Genomic DNA, 18,821 nt, shown 5'->3' on the forward strand with positions numbered 1-18,821 from the left:
CTTGGAAACAAAATAGTAAAGCTCGATGATACGCCAGCCCTCCCCCGAAATCTCTCATAATTAAATAATAATTCGTAGAACCGATGGCTTTTCTTGTCCTTATTGTAAGTGGCATGCCTTGCATTGTTTATGTAAAATGAAAGGAGTGTGTATTTTCTATGTTCCGACTTTCCTAATTGAGGCAAATTTCAGTTTTAATTTTTTTTTTTCGCGTCCTGGCAGTTGCTATCAAGCCGTCTACCAGAACTGGATATATTCATAGGGATATGGCATCGTCAAAAACCACTTAACAAAGCTTGCATGGGTTGTCAATGTATCTCCTCGTCCCACTTACAGGTTAATAACTCTAAATCTAGCCAAGGAGTTGGTTAGGTTCTTTTAGTGTATAGTTTAGTTTCGTTATTGTGTAGACCACCAAAGCAAATAAAAAATAACCAGAGGCGCGTCGCAACACAAATTCCATTAATTAATTAAAAAAATTCCAAGGCGGCGGGAAGGAGAAGGAACCAAACATATTTACGAATTCAAATTTGAAACTGATCGATCTAATTTATCCTTTTTGGGATTAATTGAATACCGTTAGACGTGTTTTTATCGTGTAATGAATTATTTTCTTGTTTATTCTAGATCTCTGATTAGCTAATACCTGTAGAAAGTGGAATCTCCAATATACCCCTTTACAACACCCCCTTGCGTCGGCACTATAAACTAATATCTTCCACAAGATCCCCTAGGCTTAAAGCCGACGGCAAGCACGGCATTATGAAATAGAGTTAATTATGTACATGTTTTTAATACTGTCTGGTTATGATCCAATCAAGGACATCTTCAATACCCCTGCCACTTTTACCACTTATTAACCTTATAGTCCAATTGCTATCTGATTCTTCCTGCTTATTCATATCAAGATAACTAGTGACCTTTTCTTTCAAAGCTTGCAAATTGGATTCCGGCACCAAATCAATCTTATTAACACCAAGCACCAAGTAGGCGCCCACAAGTCTATCCTGCTGCATAACCTTCTCTCTCAATTCCTGAAACGATTCATTCAATCGTTCAAGACTCAACCCATCAATCACCCAAATGACAACATCAGTTTTATCGAAGTAGTTCCCCCAGAATGCACGTAGACTTGATTGTCCACCAACATCCCACATATTCAATGTGAACCCCTTATGATTCAAAGTATTAATTTGAAATCCCATGGTAGGGGAGATTTCTTCAATGTCTTGACCCATCATTTGTTTAATGATGGTTGTTTTTCCAGAATTGTCAAGACCTAGAGTTAGAACTCTTATCTCTTTGTCCTTTTGTTTTTGTTTCTTTATTATTGTCAACAACCCCATTGATTGTGTAATGTTTACAACAAATCTGTTGCAAGAAACTTAGTTTGCAAAAAACAAAAAAAAAAAAACTACTGATCTGATATCTCTTCTTAACTCAAACAACACTTAAACAAGCAACCCAGTTCTAGCTGTAAAAGACTATGCCCGTGTGAATATATCGACAACATCAATATACTGTATGAAGGCAAGCTTAATAACGGGAAAGAAACAACGATCTATATTTGAGTTCTCTCGAACTCGAATACAGGCTCCAGTATCGCGAGAAATTATAGAGATCACATCAGACACCGAAGATGACTGTCCAACAATCAAAGATGAGGAACTACTGGTGATAGATTCATCCCTGACTGACCAAATAGACGTTCGTTGTCCTATCTGTGAACTTAGCTTGTCAAATTTAACCATAAATGATAGAACTGAACATGTTGATGCGTGTTTGGTACGTGTAACATTCGTTGAAGAGCCCTTAAAACCACAGATTTCACCAACTATAAAGCCAGATATCAAAAAGAGAAAGATTATTCGAAAGGAACAACCTCAACCTATTGACCCAGAGAAACTTAAATACATCAACAAGGAAATAGTCACTAAACCGCAAGGTGAAATTGCCATTCCTAAAGCAATCACTAAATCAAAAACGAAAAGACCTATACCTCCACTCAAGATAATGACATTCCCTATCCAAGAATCTCAGAAGTATCAAGTAAGCGTGGACGCTTTCTGTTACGCACCTCATGACACAATTTCCCAGTATTTCCTATCACATTTCCATTCAGATCATTATGGAGGTATATCCAAGAAATGGGCTTATGAAAGAGTCTTTAAGGATGATACTGATTTTGAAAATGAGTCCAAGTATCGTAGAATCATTTATTGCAGTGTCATTACTGGGAAACTCCTAACTTTGCATTTTTCAATCGATCCCAAGTTTATCAAACATCTTGAAATAGAAACACGATATCAGATAAAAAGCTACATTACCGATATAGACGATGGTGGTTACGAGAGCGAAGAACAAACTCCTGGATTGTATGTCACCCCAATATCAGCAAACCATTGTCCTGGATCTACAATTTTCTTGTTTGAATCTATAGGATTGGAGAATAAACGAACCAGAATCCTACATTGCGGGGATTTTAGAGTTAATTACGAAATACTTAGTCATCCTTTGTTAAAGCAGTTTAGTATTGACCCTAATAGCATATGCCTTGACAAGGTATATTTAGATACAACATACATGTCCCCAGCTTACAATTTCCCTAAACAAGAATTGGTATGTGAAACAGTAGCCACCATGTTCCAAGATTTAATGAAAGAAGAAACGAAATCAACTTCATTATTCAGCACTTGGTTTGGGATAGGCACACAATCGAGAATAACTGATTTTTGGAAAAGTAAACCTACCACTAAAAAGAAAAATTTTTGATTCTAGTAGGAACTTATGTGATTGGGAAGGAGAAATTAGCAATTGCTATTCTGAAAAAATTGAATTGTCCCATATATATTCTGAACATTGGAAGCAGGAATAAGAAATGGGATACTTTAAAGACTTATGACGATCAGTATCTTGATCTGGTACTCACTACCAATGATTTAGGTGATGATTCTTCAGATGCTATTATTCATCTAGTTCCTATGAATATTGTAAGTTCTACTCAAGAACTATCAAATTATTTCAATCATAACAAGTATTTTGAATATTTTGAAAGGTGTGTGGGACTAAGACCAACAGGATGGAGCTTCAGTCCAGGAAACCATCGAGAAATCAAGGATCCAGAAATTCCAAACCATTTACAGGAATTAGAACGAATTATGCTGAAATCGCCTTCATTTGACTATTTGAATAACATATTAACACAGGTCACTTCCACTCCAAGCAAGACCAAAGGCAAACCTGACAAACAACTATATAGAATCTACGCATTACCATACAGTGAACATTCCTCATTTCGAGAACTCGCATATTTTGTCATATTTTTCAATATTAATAGAGTTATCCCCACGGTTAATTGTGAGAATGAACGTTCAATCAGAGCCATGACTGATATTATAGAGACTTGGGAATTAGCGCGAAGGATCATCACCAATCTGATTAAACCTTCTGATGATGATGACGTTGTTGTTGACATGGAGCTAATTGAGAAGATTCAACAATTATCGCTAAATTCTTTTTAATATAATGCATTTCTTTATAAACTTCCTATTTACTTGGTTTCTTCACCAACATATCGTATTGATTTAAAATTTGTTCACAAGCAGGAGCCTTACAATCTCCCCATTGAACTACGAAATCTCCCTCAGAATAAGTAAACTTTGAATCCTCCTTCTTTTTGAAATTATGAGCAGCAGCAATTGTCTTGGCTGGCACAATGGTAGTTTTACTTAGTATGAACGGATGCCATTGTAAGATATGAGTGATTGCTGAATCAGGACCATAGGGGAAACTTTGATAATTCAAATAAAGCTGGTTGCCCCAAATTTCCAAGATGGACTTGGCAACATGATCATTTCTTAAAACGAAGGAAGTAGTTTCAATCATGGATTCCGACTGGGTCACAATTAACTTAATTGAATTTGCTCTAACGTTCTTGTATGTCTTGATAGCTCCACTTGGGGGAACCAAAGGTTGTTCTCTCATCATGATTGGATCCAAAGCATCGTCATTCAACATATACTGCTCGATATTAATGTCCATATCCATGATCAAACTGTCTTGATCGACAAACCAAAACCACTTGGCCTTGGGGAATGCAAATCTAGCAGCTTGCATACAATAGATACGAACCCATTTGGCCTTTTCTCGAGTCTGCAAGAAACTTTGTGCATTCAATTGTGGTAAAAACTCTTGAGAGTACCTGACAAAGGTTCCATAATTTTGAAAATGGGCATAGTCAACTCTATTTTGAATGAGCTTAGTCATCCCATCAAGACTATATCTTTCGTAATCAACAGCAGTGACGATAATCACTTGAGGATAATCATCCGGGTTCTTTGGTTTAAAAACAACTTTGTCTTGATTCTTGAAACTGTTGATAGCTTTGGAAACATCGGAAACGGCATTTTCAGCTTCTTCCTTAGCACGTTGAGTTTCTACATCAGGATCATCCAACGAGTTCAATGACTTGATTAAAGTTTTCTCAATTTCTGGAAAATTGGAATCTCTAACACGAGACACTTTCATGATTCTGTCAAGTGGTAACCCTTTAAGATACGGAGAAAGTTCTAATGCAGGATATATGAATCGGGAATTCGTTTCAATAACATTGTGACTTGTTAATGGATGTGGTGGTGGATATGAATTAGGTGTAGCAGATCTAAACATTCCAGCAATAACACCGAAGGGATTAAAGAAGTACCACATAAACAAGATAAGCAAGGCTATCCATGGTATATTTTTTCGTTGTAACGTATGAATTCTATTAAAGGTTGCTGGTAAGGGCAAGATAGACTTTTGTCTTTGCCTTGGTTTGAACTTACTACCTCCTGTTTGACCAAACATTATTGTGTTGAGAGAGTTGAGCACCAAAATGTAGAGCAAGGCTGAACTGAAATGGATCTCAACGGTTTTCCATGTGTGTAAAAAAAAAATTAAACGCGAAATTTTACACAGTTTCAGATTTCTAAAATACATACAAATTAATTATATAAATATCCAAGGATACAAATTATTCAACTAAACTCTAAGTCCGCTGGTTTAAGCAGGTGCTGAGTGCTCTTTGGAAATTCTATCTTCAATTACTTGTAAAGCCACCTGTCTTCTTCTTTCAGCTACAGAATTGGCCACGCTTTTTTGAGTCTTGCTGACTTGTTCTTGTCTCTTTTGGGCTCGTAAATTACTCTGTTCCATGCTCTCATCATTAAATGGGGTTATTAAACCTAATAACGCACTGACATTGTATACGTTATCAAACACACTGGATAATATTGGCTTGGTAATCGGAGGGAAGAATTCAACCAATTGGAAAGTATCTGAAGCATCACCTGTAACAAACGAGCTATTAGCGGCATCGCTTGTAGATGCAACCGGCAAGGTTGGTTCCATGGAAAGGGTTTGGAAAAATCTCAAGTAAAAGTATGAAACAAAGAAACTTGAAATTGAAGGAACAGCAGGATAAAGCGAACGGCTAATAGCCAATGACCATACAGTGACCAAGATCAACATGGCAAATGGAACTTGCTTAACTCTAAAGTTTATAAGCCCTTGGAACAACACAATATTATGTTCGGGAATCAATTGTTTGAAAACTACCAAGAATCCAAAGTAGTAGGAGATACCGCCACCTACTGGTAAATCCATACTATCTCCATCACCACGAGAAATATTTGAAACAATAGCAATAATCACCGTAATCAAATTAGTTACTGTCCCCACGATAAACACAAACTTGGTAACTTCCAAGTATCCCCAGAATCTTTCTACAAACTTGCTGGAAATTATCAACACAGCAAACGAAAACAAATATGCAAACACGGATACTTCTGCAAATATGGCAGTCACCAATACCCATGGATTGAATATGGTGGATCTTGGAATCAATTGCAAGAATGGAACATGGATGTCGTGAAACCTGACATCTTCATTGGTTTGTGCTAGTTCTCGATATTGTTGGTATTTGAAGACAAAAACAAAGAGTGACACTGTTGTCAATAGACCAAGTAAGATCTTGGACGATTTCGCCAAATTATGTCCACGTAAAAGACTCATCTCAAATCGATATCAGTTTCTAAAAGATGGTGTATGTCTAAGATTGGAAAAATGACACGTCAAGTAGATAATATCCCTGTCAATCAAAAACTTAATTTTTTTTTTTGGGTTGTCTAACCATTTTTCAGGCTCATAATTTTTGAGTAATATGACCAGCCCACATTTCAATTAAACACAAGTACATCTAAAGTTAACAGTAATAATCCATGAATTTAATATAAAAAAAAGTATATAAAGAACTTGTATAAACAAAATAAACAAAATGTTAAATGATAATCGGCAACAAAAATATCTAATGATACACATCTTTTTTTAAACCAATACTCTAGAATGGGTTGGTAGAATAACCCTTGGTCTTACCCTTTTCTGGAGTACTGAAATAAGACCAGGTGTATGATTTAGGTCTGTTTGGACCAGTATCGTTGTTACTGATGTTTCTTGGTTGGAACAAACCATTGATGATAGATCCATTACCACCAATGTTAGCAAATTGATCAACAGCAACTTGACTGGAACCAACAGCTGGGGCAACAATAATAACAACAAATAATACCAAAATGGCAAAGTATAATGTACAGTATTTTCTAACCATTCTCTTTCTTAATCTAGCTTGCTTCAATGAGTAAATTGGTGGTCTAATCAATCTAGATGGTTTCAACCAGAATAACATAGTAGAGTGCCATCTGTCAATCAATGGAATACACAACACTGGTAATTGACAGAATAAAATGATATGAGCCAATACGAAATCACCGGCAAATTCAGACATTTCAATAATCTTGGCAACAAATTCACGAGATGGTTGAGTGAAAGCCATCCATCCCATACCAGTGTTATACCACTTACCAGTCCAGAAGGCAGTGTTGGCCTTATCGTTCTTGAATTCTCTAGTCAAGAAACACAAGGTTAAAAACTTGAATAATAATCTTTGAATGTAAATCATAGTGGCAAATCCTAATAATAATCTGGCAAAGTTGAAACCTTCCAAGACCCACATGACAATAAAGAAAACAATGTGAACAATGACAGCACCACCATGGGCAACACCAGCAATAACAGCACCAGTCTTCTTGCAACACATACCCAACATTGGACCAGCACAACAGGCCATGGCAACACAGACAGCTAAAATACCCATGTCAATAACAACAGGAGCTAATGCACAAATAACAACTCTCAAAGTAGCATTGACTGGTTGTGGCCTTCTAGAACCCAAAATTTCATATGGATATTCAGTAACCCCAGTTTGGGCATTAATGAAAACAAAGGCAACATAAAGACCAGCAGTGTAAAGAAGACATGGAATGAAATCAGCAAACAAGATGTTGGATCTGTGAGCTCTGGATGCATCACCAGCAGACTTTTCAGAAATATCATCAATCATCTTCCTCTTGAAACCAGTAACACGAGATCTAGAAAGTCTAATGTAACCAATCCATGAGTTTCTGTGCCACTTGGTATTACCTCTGGATAACCATCTAATGAAATCTCTGTAATCAATGAAGAAATCTTCCCAAGCAAATTGATGAGGGTTGAAAATAAATGGTGAAAACATCAATGATGACAATGAAGCCCAGAACCACAATAATGGAGCTTGCCATTTAGAAACACTACCGAATAATAAAATCAACATCAATCTTGCACCCATGTAAATAGAAGAATCAGCAAAACGGGAGTACAAAATTGAAAATGGGATTCTTGAAGTGGCAAAACCTCTACCAGTGGAAATATATCTAGCACCACCAACAGTTAAATCAGTGAAAACAGATGAAGAATAGATTTGGGCAACGAAAACTTCAAACATTGGTGATAAGGAAAGGAAATGTCTAACAAATCTTTGGAAAGCCTTCCAAACACCTCTTTCAATTAATTCTTGAACAACCAATGGGATGAAGGAAATAAAGAAGACAATGAAAATGGATAAAGTATAACGTCTAACCCAATCAACAGCTGGAGCCAAGTTGTAACAACCATATGGATATAAAACATCAGTAATTGGAACATCCTTGTTGTAAGAACACATAATAGATTCATGAGCCAAAGAGTTCAAGTTAGCCAAAACCAAAATGAAAACTTGTAAAGACAATTGAATGAACAAGTTATTAATATGGAAACCTGGATGACCATAGTAGAAAGACAAGAAACGATCCAATGGTAATTGAGTAGACAAGTAGTAGTATTCTCTGGACAACATTTGTTCACCCATACCAGCACCAATCTTAGTAGTGAAATTCAAAATAGAGCCGAAACCCATATCTCTACCTTTACCACATTGGTAGTATTCACAATGCTTAATCTTACCACCTCTCATCATAGCATTCATACCAGCATAAATATCTTCGTTCAAATGTAAACCCTTTTGAGCCTTAGAAACACCACCTCTAGTTAACATAAATGTAGCATTTAAGAAATCCGGGTGACCATAATGCAATTTACCACCAATTTGAGCCAAAGTTCTAGCAAACAAGGTACCAAAAGTTTGTTCTTTACCAGCGGCAACATCACCCAAAACACCAGAGTTTTCAGAGAAAATATATTCCCTAGCACCCAAGAAAGCAACAGGTTCCTTTTTGTCCTTCAATTCTTCACTCTTCAAGTTTGGAGCATATGGGTTAACATGTTCAACATTCAATTCTTCAAATTCAGCCAAAACAGATCTAATCTTCAAACATTCTTCCAAATAGTTATCTTGGTTAGCATCAATCAATTGAATATATTCACCTCTGTGGAAAATAACAGCATGATTTTGGTTATCAGACTTACCATCACCCAAAATTGGATTACCAGACAATTGAACTCTGAACTTAGGACGACGTCTTCCGTTTTCTAACATTTCACAATGACCATCAATCAATGAGGAGTAAACTCTAGCGTCTTCACCTTCTTCAGCAGGTTCTTCATCTAAGTAAGCAATTTGTAAATCTGGGTAAGCACGTAACAAGAATTCAGCATTTTCCATTTCATCATCCTTAAACTTGGACAATCTTTGCATAGAAACCAAGAATCTAAACTTTCTTCTAGCCATCTTTTCCAAAGCCATTTCTAAACCTTCTGGATCGCCACCAAAGTATTGAACCAATTCTGGGTTTTCAACTCTGTACAACAACTTGATAGCTCTAGCATAATTCATGAAACCAGAAACAGTTCTATATAAAGTTTGAGATCTCAAAGAGGCCCAGATTCTAGTTCTTAAAGTATATTCAGGGGCAGCAGACTTGAAACCAATACAGTAGAATGGTAAATCATCAATCTTAGATTTCAATCCATCTTCAGACATCTTTTCGGAATCATCGCCATTTTCGTAGGCAGCAGTTTCTTCAGCCAAAATCTTAGTATCCTTGACAAAACAGTCCCATTCAACTGGGTGCAATTGTTTCAAGTATTCCAATAAAGTAACTCTAGAGAATTGATCATCTTCTCTAATAATTTCTCTCAATGATAACAAAATCTTTTCAGAATAGTGAGGAGTGAAAACAGTAAAAGTAGGCATGTTGTCAACTGGTAATGGTTCTGGAATTGGAGTAGCTAAAGATTGAGCAAAGAAAGAAATTCTTCTTTCAGCTTCGGAATTTCTTGGGAAGAATTCAGTTTCAAAGTTGTTATCATCTTGAGAAACAAAGAAAGTTGGAGCTCTCAAAGTTCTCTTACCTTCAATTTCTGAAGGAACTTGGTGGTATAATAACTTTTGGACATGGTCAATGGCTAACAAATGTTCTCTGTACATAGAAATCACAATAGCGTTCCAGATTTGGGAAATCAAAACCTTTGGCTTATACTTAATTTCCATTTCAGTGGTAGCTAAAATCTTGGAGTAGATTCTCTTTGGCAATCTGGTGAAAATGTTTCTCCATGGAGTCAAGATAGAAATACCCAAGTAGAAGGAACGACCGATGGAGAAGATACAGTTACAAATAATGTACCACATGTAAGTATCCAAGAAGAACAATAACAAATCAACAAGGTACATCAAACCCAAAACAATCTTAGCTTGGTTTCTGCAAACTGCTTCCTTATACCAAACTTCACCAACACATCTCATGGTAGTGGTGGACAAAATTCTAATAGGATCTCTAATAGATAAGGTCAAGAAGAAATAAGATTCGACCAACTTGGCAAGGAAAACTAAGAACCATAATAAATATGACATCCACATATCCAAACCCTTCAACTTGATGAAATTAGCAGTGAAAGTTTGAGATGAAATATATCTTCTAGATCTCTTGTTCATGTATGAAGTGAATAACCCACCCAATGGCATAACGGCAAAGAAAATAATGGTGGCAACAGCAATAAAGAAACCAACAATTGAGACCGCGTAAGCAGATTTGGAGTATAATGTTAAACCAGTAATCTTGAATGTATAAACCACAGGAGCCAAGTTAACAAAGAAAATCAAAATCAAAAACATTAAACGACGAGTCAAATGTTGAGCACCAGCCCATTCTCTTGGAACAAACATCCATTCAAAAAGGGTAGCAAAAATTTGAATAAGGGAAGCAACGACACCACCAATAGCACAAGCAGCCCATCTTGAAGAAGCAAGAGGTTGTTGGTTTCTGGTTTGAACGTAATTCTTGGTATATAAGGTTGGGGAGTTGTAAGCAGTATACATCCAGTAAATACTTGCATGGATAATCCAAATTCTATTGAAATTAGTAATGAAATGTAACCAAGTTCTAATTTCCTTATAAGTTTTGAAGAATACATTATTCCATTCAACTTCACCAAGTCTTAAATAACGTTCTTCTTGTGGAATATCCACCATTCTTGTTCCATCTTCAAACATGATTCTGGAAATACCCTCTGGGTACCAAAATAATTGATTAACATCATCATAACCAATAACCTTATTGTGATCCTTTTCACGTTTGACGAATTTACCTTCGTAAATCTCATAAACTTGAGATCTAAGGAATCTATATAATGGGGTAATAACTCTGTTCAAATAATCACCTTCAGGAACTGGTTCTTGTCTTTGTTGACACAATGGAGAGTTCAAGTAATCAGATGCAGTCTTGTAGATATAACATAAACATTCTGGAGTAAAACGAACTTGATTAGCTTCACCCCATAATAACACGTAAAGAGCAATATCACGAACTCTTTCTTCAGGAGTTAAAGTGTTCATCTTGGCTTTCCATCTGATTTCAGCAGCTTCCAATGAATAATCACCTTCTAATTCAGTAGCAAGAGCATCAACATCTTCACCATGTTCTTCGGCTGCCTTTCTTGCCTTCTTAGACTTCTTGGATGCTTTTCTAGCCTTTCTACCAATCTTACCTAAGGCCATATTAGCAAAACCGAGAGAATCGTCTAAATCTTGTTGGGAAGAAAAGAACCATTTTCTATAATTAGCATTTTCACCACCAATATAATCAGCGTGTAAACTTAAAAGTGCTTGAGCTGGTGACATTCTTGAGGATCTAGAATCTAACAAGGTCATAAAGTAATCAAACATATTTCTCATAGAATCTCTTTGGAAACCAAACTTGTTTGTTAAATCAATAAAGATATCTTCAATATGCTCAACCTTGATTGGAGCTTGAGGATCAGCAGACCAAGCAGGATAAGGTAAGTTAGATGACATTTGGAATTGTGATGGATCATATCCTTGACCTTGACCTCCATAAATTGGAGTTGAGGCACCAGAAGATCTTGGGTCACCACCATAACTCATTTGAGAAGGAGTGTATTGGGTACCATATTGATCATATGAAGCACCTGGAGTTTGACCACCATAACTGAAATCAGAAAAGGCTTCTGGATCAGCATTATAACCTTGGGCAGGTTGACTACCGTATTGGGCACCATCCTGGTATCCATCCATATCATATGGTTGTTGTTGATATTGAACATTTGGATCATAGTAATCTTGTTGTTGTTGGTTCATATCATCATATGGTTGTTGATAGTAACCATCACCCTGAAGTGGAGCACCACTGGGCTGTTGGTTGGGATCATAATAATTGTGATTATTATCGTTATACGACATCTGACTAAAAAATGAGTTAGTATAACTATTATCCCTTACGTGTAACTAGGAAAACTCAGACGATAGAAATAGTCGTGAAAGGAACATTTTTTTTTAACTCAATTTGGGGAGTGGAAAAAAATCATAAATTTATTTTCTCATAACCGAGTTGCAACAACTGATAGCACGCTGTGTGACTTCCATTTCTTTTTAGTGACATCATCATCGTCAAAAGGGCGATAGATAATTTACCATTTTTAGATTCAATCACAGAAAACAATATAGATTTTGTTTCTGCAAAAAAGAAATGATCACATCTTAGCAGAAGATATGGACCCAAAACTTCGATCAAGACACTATACTCCTGGCTAAACGAACCTCGCCGTAAATTTCATCTGCAACCCCGTAGTCAAAAAGCAACAATAATAATAATAGAATATTTTTTGCTACTTCAGATTTACACATTCAGTAGGGATCATTTCAAATTGGGCAACACTAGTATAATGCATTAAATTTCTTTTTTTTTTGAACCACGCACACCGCCTCCCACATACAAAAAAATCTAAATTTAGCTTTCTCGCGCCTGTGATCTAGCATTGAGTAGGCGGTAATGCCATCGTGAGATGTCTGCCTAATTTGATACTAGTATGCTTCGGTGAATGCTTTTAGGCTCCAAGTACGGTGACAAACGATGTTCCTGCAATCCAGTGCAACTTCGATGTATAATTCACGCCACTGATCGCGACTCCCCCTTTAAATTCTTTTTTTAGGTTGTGCGGAATTATATACACAACCATCGAATCAGAATCCTTGACTGCCGAAGATATAACCGATTCAATGGATGTTGCTGGACTGAATGAACAGATCCAACTTGATCCTGAATCCTGGTAGAATATCTAATTAGATTGAAATATTTGGTGAAAAGAGCTGGTTGGTTTCGAGCCCATTCACCCCTTAAAATTTCGGTAAATTAGGCAGCCAAAAAACGTTAAATTGGGAGAATTGATTTGGTGGTCAGTGAACTTTCCACAAGCATTACTGGTATTGCTATCGTGGAAACAACGTGGTACCTTGTTCTATAATGTGTTCATGTGCCTTAATAGGTGAAAATGTTGGATCTCATGCCGTAATTAAAAAATTGTTCCCTCCGATTTGAAACTTGATCTGATCTTCCTTCTGTTTACCACATGTTTTAAAAAAAAAAAAGTACATACCTTATATTTATATTGCTATTACTACTGCTTTCTTAGAAAAGGTAGGACAGTGGTTAGTGGCAATGATGATAAGGATTGGATGGTTAGGTATAAATCGATGTTACGACACTAAAAGAAGAAGAAGAGAAGTGAAGTATTCTGATTTAAAAAAAAAAATGTATACCGATTTTCGAAACACAATCAGAAAACAAAAAATTTCAAACTGTAAAATTGCTATATCTAAAATTTTACATCTTCTATCCGAAATGAAATTATTATGTGTGAAACACGAAACGCGCGACGCCGAAAAATTATTTTTAGAAACTTTGATCCATTATACCCTTGTACCGATTGCTGTTCGAAGCTGCACGCAAGATTCTTCTATCTCCGTGTTGTTTTGACATTGTTCTTTACTAATCGATTAGAATGTGTGTTTCCGTTGAAATTGTCGAGAAATAAAACGAAGAATTCTAGACTTTAGTGGGTACTCCAGCTCAAAAAGCGCGAAGAAGAGGGATGCATGTTCTAGATTATTAGAGATATGCACAAAGAGTATATTCCATGGGGAATTTGGCGGTTTGGAAACATTAATTACAGCTTCTCATCCAATCAATGCATAAACCTGTTAATTCAACGTACTACTAAAAACGTATTTCTGCGCCACAAAATTTTTTTTTCTTGCCGAGATTGTTCAGGGGTTACGGTAAATTTCTTCTAATATTACGGTTAAAACATCACAGATTCGCCTTTACAACTTCGGCCGAATTTCCATAGGCTTAAAAGAATTAAACACATTTCGGCAATCACAAAATACTCCCTCACTGAAACTTATTACTAAGGCATCAATTGTGATACGATTGGAAAAAAAATTTTTAGATTTATTTTTTTGCAATTTGTTTTCATGTAAAAATTTCCCACACACAACATTGCAACAGGGACGCGAATATTATTCCAATTTCAGTTCTTTATTTAGCACTAAATTAACTATGACAGCCTACAAAGAACTATAATTTACATACTTTATCTTACTAAATATACCTCTAACCAAAATTAAAAGAAAAGTTTAATACAAATAAAAGTTAATTCTTCCATCGCAGAAAAATTTTTGTGGGCCTAGATTCTAATATATTGACACATAACCAAGTGTTACAATTCTCTACCTATGGTAAAATTTTGTGTTGTTTATTGAAACGATACGTGCACTAACCGTTTTACAGTTTTACTTACACAAAGGCAGAGCAATATAAAAATTTCACGCCTCAAGAAAATTAAATTATTTTTCGCATCAAGTGTACACAATAATTACATTTCCTAATGGGGAGATTTCTTTTACTTATTTAGATCTTCCTGCATATGGAATGGGCTAATATGTATTGCAATAAAAAGAAACCAAACTTTTTGCAATTAAACCCGATAGTTTGAAACAAGTGTGAAGGTTCTAAGAACATAGAACTGGGTGTAAATTGTATACTTCATGAAAATTTACATCTGTAATCTTGCAAGCTGATACTAGTGGACTCTGTATATCCGGTAAATCCGGCAAATTCAGAAATTCTGGCATCCAATATGAAGTATTTTCGTTTGATTTAAGAAGCCCTTATTAGGCTAATTATAGATGTATATGTGTGTGGGGGCTTAACACTCTCACTTTGTATTATGGCATAGAGCAATTTTATGAGCTGCACGTTAAGTATAATTTTTTGTTTGAATTTGTGTAAAATATGTCAAGAAATATTCCTATATTATAGAGCTCGCATCTTAATTATGCATTAGCTTGCTAGATGGGGCGCGCCTCGTGCAGTGGACCATCACAACAATACTTTTTTTTAATATACATATTTATACATTCTTATCTGTTCTTATTTGTACTGTATACGAATTATCTATTCATTCCATCCTAATGTATTTAACTCTTGTCTAATTTCATCTTCTTTAGAAATCTTAATAACTTGAGTATCTTCTAATTGTTCACCAGCAGCTTGTTTCATTTTCAATTGTTCAATAGCTCTCAATTTCTTTAATAAAGACCTAATCTTCTTTTCTTCAAGAGAAGCAACACCACCAATTACGGAACCAGTAACTGGTGCCACTGGAGTAGGAGCAGCAATTGGAGCTGGAGACTCAACCTTTTCACTTTGTTGTTGCTTCTTGGCTTCTCTCTTCTTTCTATTCTTAGCAGCGGCCTTGCTTTCTTTCTCAGCTGGTGGAGCAGCACCAACAACAGTTCTTGGTCTACCACTGACTGGGTTAACTCCGTTTCTGGTTAATCCCGGGGGAGGAGGAGTAGGAGTTCCGGTTCTCATATTGTTTTCCATTTCCTTTTGATATAACGAGGAAGTTGGAGTCATGCTGGAACCACGAGCGTGTGGTGGACGATAAGCACCAGCTGGCTTTTTAACGGCAGCACTGGCACTACGTTTAGCCAAGAATTCCTTGGTTGACTCATGGGCTTCTGGAGCAGGTTCCAAGGTCTTGATTTGAGGGAACAATTCAAGAGGTTGAGGCTTCCATCCAATAGAATATAATTCTTGGTATTCCTTCATGTATATTAATTTACCACTGGCATGCCAAACCTTTAATCCATTATCAACTCTCAATCTTGGAGATGTAGTTGCGGTTAAAATAAATCTACCACATGGAGACCATTCGCATACAGAAGTGTTTGAAGCTTCAAATGAAACAACCTTGGCAAATTTATTTTGACGGTCATAAACATCAACAGTACCTTGTAAATTACCAAAACCAGCAACTAAGACGAACTTGGCGTGTGGAGAATACAAAATGGTATTTCTTGGAGCGGTTGGCAAAGAATGGATTTCGTTACCTCTCAGGTCAAAGAAAGTGGTTTCAGATGGCATATAACCATAACTGACAGCAAATTCACGAGCAGAAGGGGACCAAGTGATATCGTGAATTGGTCCTTCTCTCTTCAAATCAATTCTAGAATCGTAAGAACCAGCAATACCTAACAAATAAAGGTTAGTTTCTCCGTAATAAGATTTATTAGATGTATCATGATCAGTAGATGCTAATGCTAACAATGCAGTACCAAGAGAGTTCCATTTCAATTGACATCTTTCTGCCTTGAAGAAATGCTTTGAGCAGATTGGTTGATTAAAGTTTGGAACATTGTAAATCAAAACACTGGCGGGTTTACCTGACTTTTCAGGAATGAAAATAGCAATACTTGGGTTCTTTCCTGGAGAAATTTGAAAATTTTGGAATGTAGCCTTGGAATCACTCATTTTGAATTTATGAGTAGGATGATTAATATTAATGGATTCATTTGAGTTTGAGTCAATTTCAAAGAAATGAATTTCCTTCAGGTTTGATCCTTTACAAAAGATCTTTTCATCATTTGTAAATTGAGGTTTCCAACCAGCTTGGTGTCTGGCACTCCATTCGGCAATTATGGTCTTGGTCTTGACATTGAAAATCTTTAAATTGTTATTCCAAGTACCATTTTCCTTATTGAGCTGAATTGGCTTACACCAAAGACACAAGTAAGTACCATTTGGAGAAAATAAAAGGTCAAATACTTCTGGTAATTCAATACGGTGAAGAACTTTAGCGATGGAACTAGTGTCTACTATGACGACTTCGTTTGGTTGGGTGTATGCAAAGAATTTCCCATTACTTGAGTATAATGCAACACGACATTCTTCAACAGCCTTTGGGGCGGGAGTAATATCTTCGAAATCTTGAATCAAATCAACAGATCTGGGAAGACGACCTAAAAAAATGTTAGTACAATTGTCCGCAAAATAGCAAAAAAAAAGAGGGCATCATCGTCATCGTAGTGTATACATACAAAATATTTCTGTAGTTTTAGACATTGTTATTGTTTAAAAGTGATATGACTGAATTTTGGTAGACAAATAATTTATAGATGACAAATAATTCAGAAAATTTCAGCTATTGCGTGGTTGTAATTGATGAAACTAAGATCAGTAATGACGAACTTTGGCGGGGTTAGACGGATAGCTGGTTCTAAGTCTGTGAATTCTGGATTCTTTATTGATTTGATGATTCAACTGTAGTGGGATCCTTTCCTGGTATTATACTTAGTAGGATATCTTGACTGTCTTTTTAGTTAAACGAATAAAGAAAGTAACACGAAAGAAAATGAAAGAAGTGAAACTAAAATTTGACCATTGGATTTTTTTCTCGCCCTGCGTTCAACAATGTGCTTCACTAAAAGGTTTAGCTGGACGAACTTTTTTTTTTTCAGCGTCTTGTTTTGCCAGGTGGGGGGTTTTTTGCACCTAAAGTAACACACTAGCTAGCTTCATAGAACTAAACGAACTACAGTCATCCTTACACTCTGCTACAGAAATATCGCAGATAACAGCTTACTGTTATGATTCTATTTTTACAGTATAAACTATCTCTATATTTTGGGAGTTTTCTTCTTTACTTCTCCAAAATTCACATGTCCAGTTTCTTCTGCATGTTTCGAAGCCCCCATTTCTCCCACAAGTATTTGATAACAATCAAGACATCTAACTCTGAAAGTGGTTGTATTTGTAGCATAATCATTTTCTTGTAACTTCTTGCACAACTTTTGACTAGAAGCAAGTATCAACTCTTCTTGTTTAGATTCTTCGATTGGCCAATTTGAAATATCATTTTTCATATCTCGTTCATTCTGAGATAATTCTTCATTCAAACTTAACAAATCATAATGGATACCACTGTATATTAGAATTATGAAACGTTTAGGAGGTTTCTTTTCATTCTCGAATCGGATAAAGTTCCCTGACTCAATATCAATGCAAACAATTCGAATATCAAACCAATCAGCCAATATTCCCAACTCAATTGCTCCACCCCATGAATCCTTTTTTCTGATCCATTCACAATACTCATCTCGCGGTCTCCCTAAAACTAATTCTGAATACAATTCCGGATCTTTTTCAATATACTCCACGACAACATTTCTTAAATCTCCTGGTGGTGAAATTGTTCTATATGAATCATACCCTGACATTGCATAAGATATCGAGTTAAATAAACAAGAATTATCATCAGGGATATTTCGAAGAATGATATACCTGTCCAATTCCGGAATGTAAACGGCTGGTATTTCTTCACTGGGTGTGGGTCTTTTCCTAACTGGTGGTACGGGGGATTCTGATAAAGGTCTTTTGACTCCACCAGAATGTACGAATTCAACAATCAATTGATCACCATCTTTTATTCCTTTATCACTAACGGTAACATCGGGGGAGCTAAAAGTCAAATCTAAAGGTTTTGGTGGGAATCCTGATTTTATGGATGAAATTCGTTCTGTTTCAAGATGTAGTTGTGAATTATTCTTTATATCTTCCAAGAAGTCTCTGAATAACTTGGAATCGTCGATATTTATTGTACATGTTCCTATTCTAGATTTTAGTTTTAGCCGCATTGATGTAATTTATATGAAACCGAGGTTGCTATGTGGTGGTTAACTCGATGATGACAAGTTCTAGATCTGAAAAAAAAAGATTGGAATGGGTGATTGAAAAACGAGGGGTTGTAAGATTTATGATGTTTGACTGGATTGGGTAAGACTATGATGCAATTGCGAAGTAAGAATTATATCTTTTGGAATAATTCATAACTGT

At 36.1% G+C, this 18,821-nt stretch overlaps 7 protein-coding genes across 7 annotated transcripts; 1 reads left to right on the forward strand and 6 right to left on the reverse strand. All coding sequences in view use genetic code 12, as the record gives it.

Moving 5' to 3' along the window:
* Nucleotides 1-600: 600 nt before the first annotated feature.
* On the reverse strand, nt 601-1,387 carry SPAPADRAFT_57949 (Arf family GTPase; the record flags this gene model as incomplete). The annotated part of the gene is made up of 1 exon (XM_007372207.1): nt 601-1,387. The coding sequence occupies one exon, from the start codon at nt 1,239-1,241 to the stop codon at nt 792-794; it is 450 nt and encodes a 149-aa protein (XP_007372269.1).
* Nucleotides 1,388-1,454: 67 nt separating this feature from the next.
* On the forward strand, nt 1,455-4,922 carry SPAPADRAFT_69243 (DNA cross-link repair protein PSO2; the record flags this gene model as incomplete). The annotated part of the gene is made up of 3 exons (XM_007372208.1): nt 1,455-1,645; nt 1,706-2,740; nt 2,761-4,922. The coding sequence occupies 3 exons, from the start codon at nt 1,525-1,527 to the stop codon at nt 3,519-3,521; spliced, it is 1,917 nt and encodes a 638-aa protein (XP_007372270.1).
* Nucleotides 3,547-4,845, reverse strand: MNN11 (alpha-1,6-mannosyltransferase; the record flags this gene model as incomplete). Its single annotated transcript, XM_007372209.1, has 1 exon — nt 3,547-4,845. The coding sequence occupies one exon, from the start codon at nt 4,843-4,845 to the stop codon at nt 3,547-3,549; it is 1,299 nt and encodes a 432-aa protein (XP_007372271.1).
* A 118-nt stretch (nt 4,923-5,040) lies between the features above and the next one.
* On the reverse strand, nt 5,041-6,051 carry SPAPADRAFT_130689 (uncharacterized protein; the record flags this gene model as incomplete). The annotated part of the gene is made up of 1 exon (XM_007372210.1): nt 5,041-6,051. The coding sequence occupies one exon, from the start codon at nt 6,049-6,051 to the stop codon at nt 5,041-5,043; it is 1,011 nt and encodes a 336-aa protein (XP_007372272.1).
* Nucleotides 6,052-6,239: 188 nt separating this feature from the next.
* Nucleotides 6,240-13,354, reverse strand: GSC1 (1,3-beta-glucan synthase; the record flags this gene model as incomplete). The annotated part of the gene is made up of 2 exons (XM_007372211.1): nt 6,240-12,047; nt 13,237-13,354. One exon carries the CDS (start codon nt 12,041-12,043, stop codon nt 6,377-6,379), a length of 5,667 nt encoding a protein of 1,888 aa, XP_007372273.1.
* A 1,292-nt stretch (nt 13,355-14,646) lies between these two features.
* On the reverse strand, nt 14,647-17,331 carry SPAPADRAFT_57955 (uncharacterized protein; the record flags this gene model as incomplete). Its single annotated transcript, XM_007372212.1, has 2 exons — nt 14,647-16,948; nt 17,027-17,331. 2 exons carry the CDS (start codon nt 17,049-17,051, stop codon nt 15,099-15,101), a joined length of 1,875 nt encoding a protein of 624 aa, XP_007372274.1.
* A 274-nt stretch (nt 17,332-17,605) lies between these two features.
* SPAPADRAFT_53257 (ubiquitin-specific protease) lies at nt 17,606-18,622 on the reverse strand (the record flags this gene model as incomplete). The annotated part of the gene is made up of 1 exon (XM_007372213.1): nt 17,606-18,622. One exon carries the CDS (start codon nt 18,620-18,622, stop codon nt 17,606-17,608), a length of 1,017 nt encoding a protein of 338 aa, XP_007372275.1.
* Nucleotides 18,623-18,821: the final 199 nt, after the last annotated feature.

Source organism: Spathaspora passalidarum (genome assembly GCF_000223485.1).
Source record: "Spathaspora passalidarum NRRL Y-27907 unplaced genomic scaffold SPAPAscaffold_1, whole genome shotgun sequence".
Classification (NCBI taxonomy): Eukaryota; Fungi; Ascomycota; class Pichiomycetes; order Serinales; family Debaryomycetaceae; genus Spathaspora; species Spathaspora passalidarum.